The sequence below is a fragment of the Choloepus didactylus genome, chromosome 14 (genome assembly GCF_015220235.1).
Source record: "Choloepus didactylus isolate mChoDid1 chromosome 14, mChoDid1.pri, whole genome shotgun sequence".
Taxonomy (NCBI): Eukaryota; Metazoa; Chordata; class Mammalia; order Pilosa; family Megalonychidae; genus Choloepus; species Choloepus didactylus.
In genome coordinates, this window is record NC_051320.1 from 52,872,521 (window position 1) to 52,894,474 (window position 21,954).

The 21,954-nt window shown below is 46.1% G+C and overlaps 1 protein-coding gene across 1 annotated transcript; it reads right to left on the reverse strand.

Moving 5' to 3' along the window:
* Window positions 1-17,078: 17,078 nt before the first annotated feature.
* On the reverse strand, window positions 17,079-21,466 carry TSPYL5 (TSPY like 5). Its single transcript, XM_037802365.1, is given in 3 exon segments — window positions 17,079-17,973; window positions 19,187-20,801; window positions 20,803-21,466. Coding segments are annotated over 2 exon segments (1,257 nt in total). The 5' UTR covers window positions 21,400-21,466; the 3' UTR covers window positions 17,079-17,973; window positions 19,187-20,141.
* Between the last annotated feature and the right edge of the window lie 488 nt (window positions 21,467-21,954).

Here is a 21,954-nt window from a genome sequence, read left to right on the forward strand (position 1 = left end):
CCCTGCATCACAGTGAATTCTTGATTCCCAGAGGCATCCTTCACCACCCCATGCCACATCATGTCAATCACCTGGATGTCTGACTCTAAATCCCAATTCACTCATTCTCCAAAACATCTAAGATCTTGGAAACCAGTCTTGACATCACAGAGTGACCAACATTCAAATTTTAGTGCATTTTACTCTTCAAAGAATCTTTATGAAAGTCAAACAACGTTTAGACCTAGAGAACTGTTCTGTCTTGAAGCTATTTTTACTCCCAAGAATACTACTGTTGAAACCAAAATTATATCATCATGGATACATTTTTGTATTGCAAATATTTTCTGGAGTAAACTCTATTAAGTCAATTTAATTCCTTGATCAATTTTCTAAATAGCCCAGTAAAATCCTTTCCAACTCTTCCCATTTTCATTTTTATCGTGCTTCCCATAATTATTTTCACTCTGATTATTTCCCATGCAAATTTTACAACAAAGATTTAATCCAGTCTTCAGTTTTTGCTTTGTTTATATCAAATATTATTGTAGCTTCTGCCTTTATATATTTATTTTATAGAAATTATTTCTACAAAGTCCAATCACAGGTTAGAATTTTATATTGTACAGATTTTAACTACTATCAACTTTAGTTTCTGTCAATTATTTCTATGAGTGATATTTGTTATGACCTGTGTAGCAAACTGTGAGTGGTGCCTTGCCAGAGCAAACCCATGAGGCTGTGTGGCTCATGTCCTTAGATCTTCCAGAAAAGACCTATCATTTAGGGCTGGATTGTGATTCAGTCAGTGAATCAGACTTTCTAGGTGAAACTGGGCAAATTTATTTAACCTCCGCTTTCCTATTGTAAAATGGAGTTACTATTAGTACCTGTCTTAGTTTACCAGTGCTGCTACGACAAATACTCCCCAATGGGTTGGCTTAGACAGCAGGAACTTAATGTTTCACAGTTTTGGAGGCTAGAAGTCCAAAGTCAAGGTCTTGACAGGCCATGCTTTCTCCTGGGTTCTGAAGAGTTCCAGTGCTGTCTTGCCACCATCATTGGGGCTCTATCTCTGCCTGTGGCATGTGGCTTCCCTTCTAGGTTCTACTTCTCCTCAAGCATCTATGTCTCTGTCTAGATTTCGTCTCCTTATAAGAACTCCAGTCATATGGATTAAGGCCCACCCTAATTCAATTCGGTCTCATCTAAATAGGATCTTTGAAGATCCTATTCGCAAATGAGTCTACATTAACCATATTTAATAATAACATCTTCAAAGTTCCTAATGCCAAATGGGTTCACACCACAGGAATGCAGATGAAGACTTGAACATCAGTTTTTGTTTTTGTTTTTGTTTTTTGTAGGAAATACAATTCAGTTCAATACAGTACCTAAACCACAGGGTTCTCACAAGGATTAAAGGATAATGCACGCAAACTGCTTCACACAGTATGTGCCATGTAGAAAGCATATAAGAATTGATAGGTCTTCTAATTACTCTAAGCACCTTAAAAACACTATCAGTTATCTATCAATACATAACAAGCCATCCCAAAATGTAATGGTTTAAAATAACAGCAATTTATTATTTCTCATTATTCTGCAGGGCGGCTGAGTGACAGCGCTGACTTTACGTAGGCTCACGTGTGTGGCTGCATTCAGCGGGAGGGCTGGGCTCAGCGGGGACAGCCAGGAAGATGCGGCCTCTCTTCCCATGTGGTCTTTCATCCTCGAGGAGGCTAGTCCAGTCTTCAGCAAATCCCATCGTACAAGCACTTACTAAGCTTCTGCTTGTGTTACATTATTTGCTGATATCCCTTTGGCCTAAGGAGAGTCCATGTGGGAGAAGACTATGCCAGGACCAGGGCGTGAATCCCAGTGGGCGCCATTGCTGTGACCGTCTTCAACAGGCATCCTTCTAATCATCTAGGCCAACTCAGGCCCTTAGATCCTGACGGTGGGAGCATAGAAAGCTTGGGCCCTTCAGGCTGCATGGCTTTAGTGTAGGGAGATTCTGGCACTGAATATATTTAAGGCCAGATATATTCAGTGCCAGAATGGAATGGAATTCAGCTTCCTTCAGCATTTCTCTTCTTCTGGACTTCCTTGTATTTAATTTCATTGGTTTTGATCAGAAAGCATCTTGCTCTGAACCCAGATTGCAATTTAAATGTGAAAACACCAAATAAAGGAGCAACAAGGACTCAATAAAATTATAATCTTAACAGTGTCCAACTCTGAGGGCTCTAGATTCACCACCATGACATTCTTGGGGAGTTAATCCTGTAAGAAAGGGCTGATGTCAGGTTTGACTTACCCAGACGTTTGTCCCAGGCAGCTCTGATGGGAAGGGCTCCCATAGGCTGTGCTGCCTGGAGGGGGACTGTCCACAGTCACCCTACAGAGGACATTCCCACACATTATCTAACTTAAACCCTGTGAGTTTGGTACTATCATCATGCTTGTTTACTGATGAAGGATGTAGAGGAACAGGAGATGTGTCTGCCTCCAGGAATCTCAACCTGCTACAAAGAACCTGGGGCTTCTGAACATTCAACAACAAGGACCTGGAATCCAGGACTGCTGTGCCAGAGTCTAAGCTCCTTTCACCAAGTCCCACTGCCTCGTAGACTTTACCCCTCCAGACAGGAAGCACGGCCCATTTTCACTGCAGAGGGGTGGGTGACTGGCTGTCTAGTCACACCAGGAAAGTCTCCCCTGAAGGCTCCTATTTCTAGACCGGAGCATGATGTTGTGTTAACATGGGATTTGGGTTGTGATTCCAACCACTGTGAGAACGGCAGGCATGAGAATCCTTTCCTGAAAGGGGTTTTGATAGGAGCAAGGAGAAAGGGAGCCTGAGGGAGGTAGTACCTAGTGAAGGGGGCTGGGGGCACCAGCATCACAGTGTGTGTGGGGTGGAGGGGTGCAGAAAGAGAAGGTGAAGGGCGCTGAAGACAAACCTCAAATTCTGGCCCTGGGTTGCCTGCTGCTTTGCAGGTCCTGTGCAAAACCGAGGGCAGGGTGAAGGCCACAGTCTGAACGCCACCCAGAATGTTCTGGGCCTTTCTTCACTCTCCCCATCCGCAGTGCACACAGCCCAGGGCCTCCCCGAGCACCTGCAGCACACCACCTCAGAAGCAGCTTGAGAAGATCGGGTGGGGGTGGAGCTTGGAGTCAGGAAATCAGCTGCGTCCAACAGGAGAGGGTTCAGCCGGGAGTCACAGGAGAGGTGCTCATTTCTCCTTCACATACAAATCCAAAGGAAACCCGTCCAGGACTGGTACGGGGTGGCTCCCCAAAGTCTTCAGGAGCCCAGGCTCCTTCCCCGCTCACAGCTCCATTATCCCTGTTGTGTAACTCACTCACATGACAAAGAATGGAGGAAGAGAGCAAGACAAAAGGAGTAGAGTGCACCCTAGCTGTTTTTAAAAGAAGGCTCCTGGAAGCGGCCACTAACATTTCTGCTTTCATCCCCATGGGCAAGACTTCATCACCTGACCACATCTATCTGCAAAGGAGAAACGAGGTCTTTCTTCTGGGGCCCACGTTGCCTAGAAATTGAGAGGATATTTATGGAAAAAGAAGGAAATAGATACTGGGATAGACACCCAGAAGGCCTCAACCCATCTGGATTTTAGTTCTTGCATTTGCTATTTTCCAGTTAATGAATCTGGGCAAGTCACTTTTTCTTTCTGTACCAAGGGCAGGCATTGTGATGATTTTAGGCCAACTATGAAGTTACAGGGCCCGATCCCCAAAACAGCCTTCACTTCTGACACCAACTGCAAATTTGGGGGTTTCCCCAAACAACCCTCAGTTTCAATAATTCACTAGGAAGACTCGCAGACCTCACTGAAAGCTACTGTGTGCACAATTTTGGTTTATCACAGGGAAAGGGTACAGATTAAGGTCAGGCAAAGGAAGAAGCATACAGGCCAGAGTTCAGGAAATGCAGAGCTTCCGTTGTGCTCTCCCAATGGGGTCAGGACACGTTACTCTCCCAGCATTGGCGTGTGGCAAGATGCATGGAGCACAGTCAACTAGGAAAGCTCACCTAAGCCTCGGTGTTTTTATTGGGGCTCCATTCCTTCGGCATGATTGACTGATTGCCCACTTGGCTGAGCTGACTGATACCATGTGGCCCAAAGGCCCCTCCCCTAACTCACATTGGTCCTATCTGGCCAGCCCAAGGCCCCCGGCAGACAAAAGTTACCTCCAAGAGCCAAGAGCAAAGGCCCTTTTTGGGCAAAGGGAAATTCTTGACTACGCAGGCACAAGGAAGCCTGACATGCCCACGTCACCAAGTTCCCTCGAGTGTTAAAAGGATATAGAATGCCTGTGCAAATTAAACAATGAGTTGACCCCAGTGTTTGCTCTTTGTTCCACCAATGAGTGAGCATCCTTCGGCTTTTTCATGGTTATAGCTGTGGATCACTAACTACATGCTAATCACTGTGGTAAGAGTGTTACTTCATCTTATTAAATACCCGTGAAAATGCAGTGACATAGGCTCCATTTGGGGAAGATATGTTATTTGCTATCCCGTTGTTTTCTAAGATATTTAGATCTGGCTAAATCTTTTTGCTGAGCAATTTAAAAGTTTGGTTTGCAACATTGGGCATAGGAATTGGGGAGAGCTGAAGAGCTCTACAAATGGAGTCTCTGGAACTCTGAGCAATCTCAGAGGGCAGGAGTGAAGAGATGGGAGGAGAGGAGGAACCAGGGCTTAGACAGAAGCCGCTTGCTCAGTGTCCCCAGGTCACCTGTAGGATCTACCAAATTTGTGAAGTGCTTGTTATGAGAGGATTGCTGTGGAAACTGCTGAGGGACGTTGAGTATTACGTGTGGACTGATGCAGATGCAAAACAGGCTGCAGTACAAATTGGAAGCTGGGACAGAGGCGTCCATGGGAGCAGACGTCCCTATTCCTAGAGAAGGCTTTAGATCTCCACAGTCCATGGCCTAGCTCTGAGCGCAAGGCATTCATTTCAAAATCTCACAATACCTGATGGGGCATAGGAGGGCCTGAGCCTTTATCTGGGTTACAAATTTTCACTACATTAAAGATCAAGAAACTGACCCTCAGAGATGCAAGCTATTCACCCAAAGTCACACAGACAGTGAGAACTGAGGCTGAGATTCAAACCCACATCTGTCTTGTTGCAAAACCAGTGCTTCTAATCACTGTCCCATACTGTCCTGTCCCTCTCCCCCACGTCCCGGGCCTCAGTGCCACCCATCCTCTGCCATCCTCACACAGCCAAACGTAGCTCTCCCCCCAGGTATAAGCACAGCTGGAGGGGTGAGCAGAGCAGCCAGCCTGCAGAAGACAGACCCCGGGGTAGGGCGACCAGGGGCCTAGCCCACAAGTCCTACAGGAGCTCCCTATGGTTCACCTTCATTTCAGCCTCTAGCCAGCCGCTTGCCCTTCCCACCCAGGGCAGCTCCACCTGCCCAACAGGCCAAGGGAAGGAGAACTCTCCCCTATCGAGAGGCAGGTGGGAAGCAGCAGCGTCTGCTTTCAGAGGCACAGGGGGCTCGTGGCAGATGCCCAGGCCTCATTTGCAGCAGCAGCAATGGAGCCAAGAGCAGGAGCCGAGGGAGGGATTCGGCACTGCCAAGTCCACACTCCAAGAGGTGCCGCTCTGTGGGCTGCATCCTGGAAAACAGACTCGTCTTCAAATAAACAGACTCACAGCCCAGCCCAGGGCCCAGGGGCAGAGCCAGGAGCTGCCAACATTTCCACTATACAGCCCTCATGTTTCCTGTTAAAATGTAGCTTTCAGAGTTTATTTTGGGTTGAGACTTTGTGGTGCAATCTTGGCAGCCAGATCTTAATTTACTTTTCATTGATGTTGATTCTCCAGTGATAAACTCCCCCGCCCACTACCCCTCCGATATGCATCCTTCCAAAAAAAAAAAAAAAAAAAAACAACAAAAACCCCAAACAAAATCCCTAGTTGTTTAAAATGGTTTTGCTTTTTGTTTTGGATTTTTTTTTCCTGTGCTATGGAAATCTGAATAAAGCTTGAGAGAACAACTAGTTGCTCTAGGTTAGGCTGGAGAATGGAGGGCTTCATTATTTGTATTGGTGGTGGGTGGCGGGGGGAAGAGCTCACAATGGCCCTCAGCAGGGAGAAAACAGGTCACAGACCCCCACCCTAGCTCTGCAGGGTGAACCCCCTCCCCTCACTGGGCGAAGGGTCCTACAGGGGCCTTCCCATAACAGCTTCCGGGTTCTCCAGCTAACTCCCAGCTACCACCATCCGGGAGGCAAGGGGAGGAGGAGATTTCTCCATCTGAGGCCTCAGTCCTGAGTCCCGGGCTTCCCTCTGGCCCCTGGTTCTCCTTGAGTACCATTCTCCCACCTTGTTCTCCCACCCTGTCCTCACACAGCTGCCCCAGGTACAGAGCTAGGCTTGACCTCAGATGAGGGGTGGAGGCGCTCCAACCTCTGAGATAACGGGGTCTCCCACCTTTGGACAGGCAAGGCTTCCCTTTCTGGGTGGTCTCTGATTCCTTCCTCTCCTACCCTCAGCCTCCAGCAGAGCTCTCCTTCTTCTGTTCCCACACTGGCCCAAAGCTGGGCCGCCTCCTCCGGGCTCCTTTTGATCGCTGCAGGAGCAGTCTTCCCTGTTTGGGCCACCGGCCCGCTCCTCGGAATTCTGGGTGGAATTATCTGGACACCACCTTCCCCACCTAATTCACTCCTGCCCCTTCTGGGCCCTGCCACGGGGGCTCTCTTTTTTCTTAGCAGCAAAGACTGAATTCCCCAAACCCCTACATTGTGAGCGACTTATCTAAAATTCTCCTAATTCTCTCCTACCCTCTCCTCCCTCACTCACCACAACCCAGCCCACAGGGATGCACACAGCACCCACCACCACCACGAAGTATAGCTCATCTCTCCTCTGACTGAAGCTCTTGTGATAAGTTTGTGTGAAACATTTCTCATGAAGAATCTTTCTCACGTTGCTATAAATTCATTCCAATTCAGTCTCGCTCTCGGTCTGCGGGTGAATCCTGCCCTCTCTCTGAGCCTCAGGGACTTTAGCCCCCACATAATGAGCAAAGCCACGTTCCTTTCTCCCTGTATGGCCAGTCTTATGTCCTCCCGTCATTTGGCACTGCCCAGCATTACAACACCTACCCATCCTCCCGGGTGTCCCTCTACCACCCACACTCCAGAGAAGTGACCTGGGGCAGCTTATCCCCAAAGGAGCAGGCCCACTGCACAAGAATTCAAAGAGGGATGGGGATCTGGCAGCAAAGAGGAAAACAGAGGGCAGGGCCCTGGCCGGGGAAAGAGGGAATAAAAATTTCCTGAATCTCTGTGAAGTATATTAAAAGTCCCCAGGCTCCCAGAAAAACCCCAACCCCAGATTCTCTGAGGCACCAGCCTGCATCAGCTGCCTCAGACGGCCTCCAGGGCAAGGGCCTGTCCTCTATACCCTGCACACGCCCCTCCCTCGGTCGGTAGAAGCTGCCACATCAGTTTTGGGCTTTGCAGCCGCACATGCCCACAAACAGCAACCACTGTCCCATTATCCATGTCCAGAGGGCACACGAGAAAATACAGAGGAAAATGCCACAACCTTGAGAGAATAATAATAATAATAATAATAATACAAGTTTTGCTGCCTTAAGAGTTTAAAGTGACATGGATTTTATGTCACATTCAAGCTGCAGCCAAATGTCTATGGTATAAAGATGTCGCACTGGGAAGAAAGGCAGTGTGGAGAGTTGTTGGCCCCAGATGCCCAATCCCCAGTGCAGATTCTTATAAATAACAGCACCTTTTCTCCTCCATCCCTCCTACTTCCTCCTTAACAAGGATGACCTGGAAATGAACTGCTGTTCAGCAGGCATCTATTGTTTTTGCCTCCTTCCTCTGGTACTAGCACCATGATTTTCATTTGGAAAAATATTATCCCTTCCCTATTCTCAGCCTCACAGTTTGGGTGGGGCTGACCCCACTCCTGGCTCCAGGGCTAGACAGTGACCTAGGTCTTTGCAATTGGTTCAAGGGTGCACAGTGGCAGAATTAGCCAAGAGGGACAGTCTTAGGGATTTTTTTGGAACTGAAGGGAAAAAAATACTTTTTGTTGTAGAATAAGATTTGTGGGCCTAGTGCATTGAGCAGCCATCTTGACTCCAGGAGAGAAGAACGTGCCTGAGAATGAAGTTAATCAGACGAAAGAAATGCTGAGAGGCAGAGAAAGACACCATGTGAGCCCCTGGATCAAACCCTGTCTGAAGCCAGGATTGCGCCTGGGTTTTTTAGTATACACACTAATAATTTTAATATTACCATTATCCTAATTTGAGTTTTCTTTAATGACATCCAACTAACTTAATACTTTTTTCTCTATTTTACAGATAAGAAAACTGGAGCTTGGAGAAGCCAAGATACCTACCAAGGTCACACACACTAGCTGGTAACTATCAGAATTTGAGTATGAACCCCGATATGCCTAATTTCAAGTCTTAGCTGCCACACCCTACAACCTCCCTTTACATTCCTTTCCCCTCACTCCCAAGGCCCCAGACCTAACTTTGCTAAACATTTAGCAGTCAACCGTTCTGGAATATTTGACATCACCCTGAAACCCCAAAGCCAGTGACTCCAGCCAGCTCATGGATACCATAGGCCACATCACTGCTCTTTCCTGGCTCCAGCTGGATTTTCAGTTGTGGCTGTAAAGGCCGGGGCTTTCAAACACAGAACTCATGCCAGCTACCAGGTGAGCATGTGCAGCAAGCTGCATTTTAGCTTTTTTCTTTAGCCAAAAGATCCACCACATTTCCCTCAATTTGCTTGTTGGCCCAGTAGCCGCGGCTCTCATGCGCAGGGAACTGCCCTGGATAACTGTTCGGCCAAGTCTTTTCAGATTGAATTAAAACAGCATGGCTCCAGCTCAACTAGGGTTGAGAAGCATTTTATGTATCCAGCAGGGTGGGGTAAGGCAATAAAACACGACAATTTCTAATAAGAGTAGTCCCTGAACAGGGAGACTGACCTCCCACCCCAGCCCGAACCCCACGTGCACACATACTGGGAATAACCCTCCCTGCTCTCTTGCAACACCCTCAACCTGGAAGAGGCTGGAATAAATAAGGTAAGTTTTTCTGGGAGGCTCATATAACAAAAATTAAAAAAAAGGGTCTCCCAAGTGATAATTTTAGCAAAGTTACTGGTCTACAGGGTGATTTCTCCAGATGGATATCTAGAGAAATGAGAGCCCATATTCTGGATCACCATTTGGGGGTTTTTTGTTTCAAATGATAACAAGTCTCCTAATCAATGTGTTATAGAACCAACCAACAATTATCAATAAAGAATGTGTATGTATTTAATCTGTTCATAATGAGGCTTATTCTAGGAACTTGGGCCAGAGTGAGAAGATTGCCTTTAATCAGAGGCCAAATTCAAGTTTTGCCTGCTGCTGTGATATTTTGCCACATTCAAATGCCTCAAATTTAACTGTTAAAATGAATGTTTGTGCTAAACTTTAATGGAAGTTACCAACATTTCGTTTCAGTGCTGCTTAGATCCACAAGGAACCCCCCTCACCAAAAAAAAATAATAATAATCATACAAGTAACCATAAGGGATAAAGCCACCAGGACTGGTTCATATCTGTGGCTGAAGCACCAAATATTTCTTCTAGGCATCCAGCAATATTGTATTTAACACCTAAAAATAATTTCCTTGACCCAAAATAGCCCCCAAATTATTGGAAAATATATGCATTTTCTTTGGAGGAAAATAACAAAACCAACAGAGAATATAAAATAATTCCTACTGATTGAAGAGTTTCAAGTGCTTCCACACAATCATGAGTAAGAGAGAAAAACTCACAAAATGCTTCTAGACAAGTCTACTGAAATGCCTTCTGAGCTGAAGATCACTTGATCATGTGCTGGCTTTTGCTAAATTTTTACACGTGCTTTTATTTAACTGTTCACTTATATAAGTATTCCTTCCTCATTATATAGTAAGTGCAGCCCTGAAGTGCTTTTGACCCCATCGTACCTAAATTGGGCCTGAGATCAGAGAAGATACTCAAGAAATGTGCTGATGAAATCATTAATAAATAGCAAAAATCCTCAGTTCTCCAAGGTACTCCATTCTCCAGGGAGCTCTTGGTTTTGGCATTGGGCGGCCAGCCCTGCTGGCTGCCTACCCAATGCCATCCTCCCTGCCTGGCAGGCAGTGTGCCCAGCCCCCGGGCTGGGATCCTGGTGGTCCAAGTCGGCCACAACAGGAACGTGCCCTTTGCCAGGAATTGGTCTAAAGGTGGATATATGCCTGAGGTTCATTGCTGGCCAAAGAGATGTAAAGGAAAGTCCACTACGAGACTTCTGAGAAGGATTTTCCTCCCTGATAAAAGAGAGGGGGTGGCATGAGAAGGGCACTTTTGCCCCGTTCCTTACTTTCCTGCTTTGGATACTGTCTTTGAGAATACAATGCCTGGAACTGAAGCTGCCATCTTGAGACCACAAGACAAGTTTAAGGACAAAAAGTCTCGCCAAGTCCATGCTGAAGAAGTCAGAAGAGAAGGACTGGAGGGATGAAAAGAGTCTGGGAGCCTGATAAAATAATTGAGCAGCTAAACCAATCATGGGATCACCTACTTCCAGATTCCATATTATGGAAACAATGACTGTCCTTATTCTTGAGCCTTATTAGTCAGGGTTTCTATTACTTGCAGCTGAAAGCATTCTAACTGATTCATATCCATAATTATGTCTCCTTTCTTCTTCTAGGAGGACAGTATGAAGGAGAGAATAGAGTCAGACTCCAGTCAGAGAGAATCCTAATTGAGTGACCCTGTGCAAGTTTCTCAACCTACAGAGCTTCAAATAGCCTTAACTGTTAAATGCAGATAACCATGGTGACCCCATAAGCTTATTATTATAAGAAAATTAAATAATGACTGTGTATGGGTCACTTAGTCTGTCTTGCAAGAGGGGCTCAATAAATGTTAACTGCCTTATTCTCTTTCCCTCCACACAATCCCTGTACAGAGCACAAGGTTTAGCAACATTTTTGTGAAAAGGAAGCACATGACCATGCTCAAGACAGAATGACTTTTCATCATCCTTCTTATTCAGAGGCAAGAGCAGTGATAGGGACAGTTATCTGTGTGGGAGGCTATAGCTCACAGAACAGCTTATGATCAGCAGGCCTTTCTATGTTGCCTGTACACAACTAAATCTCATTTAGTAGCTGCTACTGCCTTTTGTTGAGCCTGGTGCCATGTGTGACTCAGCCTCCCTGAACGCCATCTGCTCAGTGCCTCTGTTGAAAGAGGCCTCCTTCTCTTGGGATGCTTCATGCCAGGAGTGTCTGCCTGCTTGCTTTTCCCCACAAGCAGCCCGCAGTTGAGTGGACTCTGCTGCCTCAGTGGGCAGGGATCCTGGGCCAGTGCATCGCACCCTGGCAGCCTCGGGGCACCGTGGGCCTATGGACCAGCAGCAGGCTGTCTAAGCTCCATGTTCCAAAGCTGGCTTGCTGGCCACTTTCATGTGTGCACACGTGCGTGCACACACACACACACAGACACTCTTCCCCTCCCTGGCGAGAAGGCACAGTGACGGCTATGCCTCTTCAGAGCTGGGAGCCCACCCGCAGCCACACACCCCACCCCCCTCTTCTGAAGGCACGAGCGCAGTTACCCTCTCCACACTGCAGACCCCAGCCACAGAGGCAGAGCAGAATAGTGGTGAAGAACTTGACTCCACTCCTAGCTCCAGCAATTACAATTCATGTAACCTTGGGCAAGTTACCTAAAGTCTCTAGGGCTCTTTTATCTCATCTGTAAAATGAGGATAATGCACATAAATGTGCTTAGCACTGTGCTCACTTAGAAGGAGTCATTTCCTCCTGCCACAGGACAGCTCCAAGGCATGGCCCATCCAACCTGCCATCCTAACTGGCCATGGCTCATAAAACTAACATTTTCACCAGTCCAAAAATATTTGTCAAATACCTCATTTGCAGGCACTTGAGGTCAGCAGTGAACAAAGATCCTTGAGAGCTTACAGTCTAGAGGAAGAAACAAACACAGAGCTTACAGTCTAGGGGAAGAAAAAATCACAGTCATGAATTGTGATAAATCCTATGAAGTCAAAGAAGAGGGAGATTTCAGAGGGAATAGGGAGAGAGCAGTGGGGGTGGGAGTCTAATTTTACTTGAGAGTCAGGCAAGAGTGCTTGAAGAGAGAATGACATGAAAGCTTATAGGAGCTCAGTGTCTTTCACATAAATGCTAGTTGGATGAATAAATGCTCCCTGAGCTGGAGGTGGAACTGATAGCAAGGTGGGTTCTCAGGGCGGAAGATGAAACCTCTCCCAGTGACACTCTGAGGTACTATAGCCTTGCCTGAGGGATAATTTGGCTGTGATCAGAAGCTTCTTCAGACGTTACTGGGTTACAAATGCCCGATCTTGCACCTTCTCCCCACCTCTCAATGTTATAAATGTCCTCATAAAGTATCAGGTGCCACAGCTGTTGGCAAAGCAGCACTGGGTTTGGATGACCATATTTTCCCCGTGTCTGGAAATTAGACTATTTAGCATTGAAGCTCAAGGTAATTTCCCCCTAGATCCGCTCCCTCACTTCCGTTCTACAGGCTTAATCTGTCTAGCTTGCTTCTCAGAGATATGCTCTTTTAGATATTGCTCCCATTTTTTTGGAGTTGTTTAACTTCAAGGGACCTCTTATGCCATCTGAGACTGTATATACAAATCTAAAGAGAGAGAGAACGATTCCTGGGAAAGTCATTGTCCAGAATCGTATCAGTTTGCTTTTTCTTGTTTTCAATTACAGATCCCAAAGAGCTCCTGTGCTGTGGATATTACTAAGCTCAGCATACACGGTACATTTCCAACAGTCTTCATTTGCTTTCCTGCTCACTTCCATTATCCTACTTGATTTCCAATATGCTGTGAGAGTAATTTGGTGTCACCAAGTTTTTTGCCTGAGGCTTTGTGCAGGTAATAGCTTCTCTCCCCTACCCTCCTCTTTAATCCATTTGTATTAGGTTCGTGGTCCTCCGTCACTTGAAATTATTCCCAGTCTCTGCTCCTGGGCACTCTTACCTCACTGTGGCTTATCACTAATGCCTTCCTGAGTCTTTAGGAACCATTCATCTGCTCACTCAATGAGTGCCTACTATGTGTAAACCACTCAACTTTGGGAATATAAAAATGATTACAACTTGCTGCTTGATAGTATTATTCTGTGACCTCAAGGATCTCACACTCTCTCCTGAGAGCAGACAGGTAAGTACAAGTATGTTACATCCTCTAAACTGAATTGTGGTCAACATATTTTGGAAATGAAGAGAAGGGAAGGACTAATTCAGCCTTGGAAGATTAAAAAAGATGTCACAGAACAAGAATATCTGAGTTGTAACTGAGCATTTGAGAGGGGCTGCAAGGGCTTTCTTGCTGAGAAAGCAGGTGTGAGGGTGTGAGGGTGCACTACAGGTGTCCAAGGAACCAGATGTGGTTCTACTGGCTGGAGCACAGCTCAGGGGACAATGGGAGAAAGAACAAGGACAAGAGGATCTGGTAAAAGTTAGGCAAGGCCAAAATGCAGGCCAATTGAGCAGCCAAAAAAAAAAAAAAAAAAAAAAAGATGACTGTAATGGATTGTTAACAACACTAAATAAATAAGAATCCACATTTCTGTAGTGATAAAAAAGACAAAAGAAAAACAATGCCCTTATTTGCCACCATTGGAGGTGACTATTATAGCAGTTCAGTGTACTTGGTAATTAAAAGAAGGAAATAGGCATTACACTGCTCTTTCAGGAGGGACAGTAGTCCATCCCCAGATGATGAGGGAAAGGTCTTTTTTACAGTAGAATGTCAGCTAAAATATGTGAAAGAAATGACAGAATTCAAAAATCACTAGTTTGCAACTCACAGTGAAATAACTGATTTGGGCAAACATCATAAAATGGTTGTTAAAATCATAGGATGAAAAGTTTTAGAGAACAGATATTCCTACAGTGACAAAGTATCATCGCCATAGATGATTACCTGCTAATTGGAAAGGGAAAATATATCTTTACAAAAAGAGTTCTGGTGATCACCATCTTAACCAAGAGATCAAACTTAGCACTAGTAGGATAACCTGACATTGTATGCCTTCTGGTGTAATGCATTATGACATCCTCAACCTCACCTATGCAATATTCTTGCCACAGATATTTGACCTGAGTCTTCAATTTACAAGAAATATGGGGGCTAGAGGAAGAAGTCAAATAACACCAAGAGGAAGCAGACAAATCCAGAATCTGGGACACCTTACAAGACAACTGGCCTGGCTTCTTCAGAAAGTCATTGTCATGGGGAAAAAGGGCAGGGGAGTTATTTTTGTTTTAAAAGGACTAAAGAGACATAGTAATTGATTGCAATGCCTAAACATTTTTGGATTCTGATTTTAAGAATAATACTGTAAGTTAATTTTGGGGACCAATAGAGAAATATAAATATGGACTGGATATTAGATGGTATTTAGGAATTGAAATTTTCTGAAGTCTGATAATGGTATTGTGATTATGTAGGAAAGTATCCTTATTTTTTTATAAGATGCGTGCTGCATATTAAGGGATGAATTGTCAAGCAACTTATATTTCAGCAAATATATACATACACATATGTGTGTAGACAAAACAAATATGGCAATAAGTTAACAATCATTGATTTTAAGTGGTAGGTATACGGGTGATCATTGTACTTTTCTGTATTTTTGAAATATTCCATAAAAAGTGTGAGAAAAAAGGGGGGTCAGTAATGGAGGGCCTGTTATGAGCTCCTTAAGATTTTGGACCTTACTTCTGAAGGGTTTGAGTAGAAGAGTGACATGATCAAATTTACATTTTAGAAAGATTGTTGATTTATTGCACACACTCAACTAGCATTTACTGATCTCCTGCATCAAATGTTGACTTAACCCTGAGCTAGATTCTATGGGATAAATGAAAATCAAAAAGGCATTGCCTGGCCCGCAAAGCATTTGCACGTGATAGAGGAGATGAAACAGAGACATGAGCAAAGAGGTGGCTAAGAGAGCTGGACAGACAGACCAGGCCTCCAAGTATTCTCTGATGTTTGATGCCACCAGCTTAGTCACAAAATCATTCCAGAAAAGACAAACCAACAAGAGACTGGAAATTGCCCTTTGGCTCTTGCCCCTTGATCTCTCCTTATTCCTTGAAGGCAGAGCCCCTCTCCTAGGAGAGATGCTGAAAATTGCTCGATTTTCTTGAAGTATGATGAGGAAATGTGACCTGTGTCCGGCCCTAGGGACCCAACTCAGGCCCCCTGAGGGGAAATCCACCAGAGAGACAACTGGCAAAGATTCTCCTCCTTGATAAAATGAGACGTTTTATCTTCCTTTCTTCCTGCCCTTAAATGCCGTTGGGTGAGGATGTGATGTTTGAAGATGGAGAATCATGAGGGGAATCCAAAATAAGAGAAGCAGAGAAGCAGACCCAGAGTTCTAATGCATGAAGCCACTGAAGCAAGCCTCAGTCTCCTATCACCAGACTTCTTATGTTAGAAAAATTACCTTTTTTTTTCAAATCATTCATATTCAGGTATTAACACTTACAGCCAAAACCACCTCACTCAGCCTTCATCTCTAGACACACTCTGCATGCCTAGAGCCAATCCTGACCTTGGAACAAAGGTGTTGAAGGAAGCCTCAGCCAATACTCCCTGTCTAAGTGAATTAGTCCAACTCCTAACTGAGCTCCCACAGCATGCTGCGGTTGGGGATGGCAAATAAGGTTTACACTCCTAGGCTGACTCACACTGATTGGTAGTGACTGGCTAATGTGCTTTGCTGAGGGTTCTGATGTGCTGTGCAGGTACTAGTTCTGTGGAAATGAGTGCCTTGACTGACTAGTGATAACTGCTCTGGGCAGTTCATATTTATCATCCCATATAAGGAGGGAGCTTGGAATCAGAAGACCCGAGTTTGAGTACTGGCTCTACTACTTAAAGGTTTTGTGTGCTCATTAGGGATAATAACCTCACCTCATGGGGCTGCGCTGAGGATTCAATAAATTAATCCTTGTAAAGTACCTACAAGAAGTGCTTGGGACATGATAAGCCTCAACAAGTATTAACTACTATAACATACAAGGTACATTTGTGTCTTAGGAAACAAACTTGGCCCTTTCACAAATTTAGTTACCAATTTAACTCTGAGACATGAGTATAAACCATGCTTTAAATTCATTCATTCAACATTTGAGTGCCTAGTATGCCCTGAACACCTCAAATTTATTAATTCAAGTCCTCACCAAAACACAGTTTTCTTGTCAATTAACAATCCACCTCTAATTTTCCAAACACATTCTGTTGGGCAGCTTTATGTGGCATTTGATTCTCTGCTCCGCTTCTCCTAATTAATAGGAAATGACCCTTGCTATGGATGTGATGAACCGTATCAGAGATCCTGGTTCTCTACCCTAGCTAGGCATCAGAATCACCTGGAAAGTTTTAAAAAATTACGCCTGGGCCAACCCATTCTGATTTAGTTGGGCTTGGGGTAGAGCTCTCGCAATGTATTTCTTTACACTCCCCAGATAATTCTAATGCGCAACCAAGGTTGAGTGCCACTGAAAGGACCTTAAAGGTCATCTCCCTTGCTATCCAAAGTGCTGGTTCACAAACTGCCAGCACTAGCATCACCTGGAAGTTTGTTAGAAATGTAGAATCTCAGGGTCCACCTGACCACTGAATCAGAATCCATATTTTAACAGGATTTTAAATACACTCTAAAATTTGAGAAGCACTGAATTCCCACTAGAATCACCAGGAAGACTTGCTAAAAAAAAAAAAAAACAAGACTATGGGTCTCCTCTGGGCACCATAGAACATCAGTCTCTGAGAAGTGCCTGGAAATCAGAATTTTAATAAGCTTCTAAAGCGATTTTGGTGTAGCCAGGCTTCGGAATCACTCATCTAGGCCAAGGCATACAGCCCCTCAACTCCCCAGCCTCTGATTAAACAACCTTCTAATTCTTTTTTGAAAATAAGAAAAAAAACACAGAGATATAGGCTTTTATTTTTCCATCATGCATGCAAGCTTACAACTATTTATATTGATTAAGAATACAGAAATAATTACATTATTATCAGGGCAAATTATCAAGAAAGACAACCAGTTACATATTACATTTTGAAGGTCAATTTCATAGAAGAAAGCAACAATTTCCAAATTACACCTCCAAGACCAGAGGTGTAATATAAAACCAGAGTTCTATTGAGAGAGACCAGGACAATTTGATAACAGTCCTAACAGTCATACAAGTCTCCATATTACACAGAAAACAAAAAATTGATATTCTGGTGAAGGGCCTCAATTAAGCACCTTATCATACCAGTCTTTTAAAGAGTTTGACAATAGAACAGTCATTCTTTCCTGTTTGGATACAGGGGAAAGGGAGCATCTCCATCTATGTTTGAGACCCCTTGTTAATTATGAAGACTTGCATGTTTAAGGCCTATCTGTGGAACCTCATAAGTTAACATTAAAAGCAAAAAGCAGACCTGCAGTGATAATTATAATGCACCCAACCACTATTACCACCAAAAAGAGAGTGCCATTCTCCCAAAGTAGTCACAATGAAATTGGCAATGTCCCGGACTCTCCATAAACAATCCAGAGAGGGTGGGAGGTCAGAGAGAGATACAGATGAAACAAGGTTGATCATAATTGATAAGTGATGTAGTTAGGTGATGGTCACACAGAGGTCCATATACCATCCTCTCCACTTCTGTACGTGTTGGAAAATGTCCAAAATAAACAGCCAAAATTTAAATTAAAAACACACAAAAAAGCAAACCTGTACAGTTCAATTTCCCCATTAAGAAAAAAATGGGGAGAGTGTTAAGATTTTACTTAGAGGCAAAACAAGCAGCATATAGCATTGATCTTCCACACACACCAGGCCATGCCTAGAACAAGAGAGAAAACATCCAAAGTAGCATTACTCTGTTTTTGGTTTGTTTCTGTGATTTACAAAATTCTTTGTTTAGGTATCCATTTGCCCACAACCCCTTTAATTCTCCCATCCCAGCCATGGGGAAGGCCCTCCCCCATCTGTCCCTCACTGAGATAGGCATGCCCTCCCTGAAGCTTACCAAGACATTGTCCGCTTTTCCAAACCCACTCTGCACCAGGCTCATTCCTGCCTCTATGTGTTTGCTCTGATTCCCCTGCCTAGAACACCTCTCTATAACTTTGAGTCAAACCCTCCCCAGGGCTTGACTTATAAGATCTTCCATAGGAAAGGGAAGTCAGGGGGAAGACAGGTATGGATATAATCCTACCTCCCCACCCTTAAGGATGAGAGGGGTAAAGAGGGCACAGACACACCTGGACAGGAAGGGCCCAGGTCAGCTTTCACTCTCAATGGAAATGAGCTTGGAAATCCAGAACAGATTCCATCCCCATGCTCTCCATCCCCATGCCCCAGGATGGAACCCTGGGATCCCTCATACTGGAGACTAAAGCCTGTGCCTTGTAGGTATTTTGAGGGTGGACGCAGAGAGCAAAAGACCGCTGAGAGTGGGAAAACTGGGAGCTGGGGCCTAGATGCCAGAGGCTACCACTGAGGAAGAAGCAGCAGCAGGCACCTGGGGGTTAAGAAGCACGTGTGCACTCAAAAGGCCTGGACAAGTCCACAACACTGCTACCTTGGGGTTTAAAACTCCACCAGAAGCACAGGCATGAAAATCACTTCCAACTGCAGAATGAGAGGGAGCCCAGGAGTTGGGACCAGGGTCTGACCGCAGACCCACATGGCCTTCCGGCTTCCCTTACTCCCTTTCTGCCTAGTGTGCAGGGCAAGTCCCAGGCTGCCTGCATAGATTATGACTCCCTAGATTATGGTTTTTCAGTTAGTTTGTTTTCTGTTTTGGGGTTCTCATCTTATTTATACAGAGAAAGAAAGATGAAAAGAAGGGGGGAAGGAAGAGAGGGAGGGAAGAGGGAGAAAGGGAGAAAGGACAAGTAAGGAGATATGAAGGTATGAGACGAAGGCAGGTAGAGACAGCCCACAGATCAGGAACACCTCTTCCCCAACACCCCCACCATGGCACTCTGGTCATATCTAGGGAAGGGGGAAGGGGTAAAGGTACCTAGATTTGATGTCATCCCTGCCCTCACCTGGAGTCACAGCATGATGGCAGTGAGCACATACACTCACATCCCAACCCGCCCATCACTCTGGCAGCCAGCAGGGTTCCTGGAAGGCTGAGGAGAGCAAGTGTGTCTCATGCACTGGCAGGGGGCCTGGGTCCTCAGGCAGTTCTTGCAGTCCTTGACCAGGAAGCCAACTGGGGCTGACAGCAACCTAGACAATACTCCACAGCTTGAGAGTGATGGGGTATGGTGAGGGCTTTGACAAAGGTTCACCAGGAGAAGGGCCCAGAGGATAAACAAAAGAGGCATAATGGTGTAGAACACCCAGCATACTACGTTTCACCCTTAACCTCATCCATGCCCAGTTGCTGCATGCCCAGCAAGGTGGGTAGCATGAGCCCCTGGCCGAAGCCAGAGACCAAACCGGTGGCACCAGACTGGTGACCCCAGAGCCATGGAACTCATTCTGATTGATGGCCAATACCATGTGCACTGGCTTCATTTTGCAGTGGCAATAGAGAAGTTTGACATAGGTGGTATGCATGGCCAGCATGAACACAAACTCCAGCGAGTCACTGGCCCTGAAATATCAGAGCTTGAGGATGCACTGATCCTCCTGGAGAATTACTGACAAGTGTCCATGTTAAAGACAGGCCAGTGGGAAAGGCCAGAGCCAAGAAAAGGATCCAGACAATGCAGATAAAGAGACAAAGGCAGCACACATCTGAAACCATGTGCTTGGCGTGTAACAGTATGGGTGAGACCACATAACATGTGACAGTAATGTAAATAAGGATGAAGGCCACATGGAGGGGAAAGAACATGATCATAAAGGCCATATTCTCATAGATGAGAGCACTGAAGTTCCAAAGGACTACGGCGCACAGAGGCCAACATGAAGAGAAGGCAGATGGCCAAACACACATGTCATTAGCCAGGCACAGGTCCAGCAGGAGGTAGTAGGGAGACTTGTGCAGAATTAGTTGGACTGGTTTGCCCCTGGCTTAGAGGACTGGATCGGCTGCATGGCTGGACCTGGCCTCTCCTCCTTTCCTTTCTCTCCAAGGGTCCCATCACTCATAAGGTAGTACTGCAGGGGACTGGGCCACAGTTCCTCGTTGATTATCTCAACAATCTTGTCAGATTCAATGGAGCTATGGTTTAAAAACCACCCAAAGAAGCTACGGATATTGTCTGGGTTCTCCTGACTTATGGACTGGAGACCACAGCCTGGGAGCCACTGGATTGGAGTAGATCGAGACACAACCTAACCTGTAGGGCCACATCCATATTCCTTGATGAGGACCTTATTTTGGAAATAGGGGTTGCAGCCAAAGTAGAACTTGATCTTGTAGCCCAATCTGGCGAGGCCAAGCTCTTCCACCTCCAAGCTAGTCAAGTAGCTGAGTACCTCTTTATCTTGTTTGCTCAGAAAGGTTGATAGCTGGGGGTGATTCTGAACGGCTTGCCCCCAAAAGCCCGGGATCTTCTGGATGAGGAGGTTCCTGTGCTCTAAGTGCTGCAGTCACAACTGCCCAAACTTGCGGGAAAGCCGAAGGTAGGCCCTGTCTGCCTGGGCATTCATGGTCTCCAGCTTCAACTGGACGGTCTCCAGCGTATCCATGCTGCCATCTGTTGCCAGGGGGGGCTAACCCTGCATCCTTCTCCATTTTCTTTTCTTCCCCGACCGAGCTGGAGGCACACTCCCCACTTGTCCCTTTCATTGCCTTCCCACTAGTTATTGCCTGAAGACCCCTCCCCAATGTGCTACAGGTTTCTGGGGACTTCTTCCTAGTAGGACCACGCCGATTTCCAACTCGGGGACCATTCCTTGGCCTTCCCACAGTTCCCACGGTTCCCACGGTTCCCACGAAGACAGTGTCTGTTTCCAGGCGCTCCGAGAGAGATGGGGCCTTCCCCGACCCGGCCCTGGTTGTCACCTGCTCGAGATCCCCCGCAGCTCGGGCCCTGAGCGCGAGGCCACAGTCCAAGGGGAGCCGGGAGGCATCCCCCTCCCCGGGGCGGCGGGGCTGCGCGGGCGCAGCGGTTTCAAGGCCACCCCAACCCGCGCCAGCCTGCACCTGTGTGGACTTGGTTTCCTCCCGGAGCCCCTGGCAGACTGGAGAGTCTGGATCGCGCGAGGAGTCGTCAGGAGCAGCACGGATTCGGGCTCTGACGCGGGCTTTGCCTCGGCTTTTGGCGCGAGAGGACTTACTACCCCTACTTCGGCCGCTCATGCCGGTGGCGGGCACTTCTTCAAAGCCCCGCGGGAACTCTGCGGTCTCTCGCGCCAGCCCAGCGGCCCTCTCCATGGCAACCGTCGACGTCACGACCATAGGACGTACCGTCGCACGAGGACGGGCTGCGCCCGGTGATTGGCTCCGCCGCCGCAGCTGCGCAGGAGCTGACCTTCACGGGCACTCTTGCTGCCACCTCCATCTCCCCCAACCGGTTTTTAGGGTTAGGAGGTTTTCTCTTGCGTTGACCTGGGATGTGCTTCTGATTAATTTATTCCTATTGCTCTCAGTTGTTTTTTCAGGGTTTCAGGTCTCTATTCCTCCTATACAAAACCATCTGAAGACAACCATCACATCTCTCCTCCCATCTATTTTCTAGATTAAATATCTACAGCTCCTTTAACTGTCTGCTGTGACACCTGTCATAGTGCAACAGCCACTGGCCTCTTTGTCTGCTCTTCGAAAGCTTTTGCTAAGGAATTTGCCCTGGCACATTAACTCCAGGAAACGTAAACGAGAGTGCCATATTGCCAGTCCAACAAGCAATTTGATACG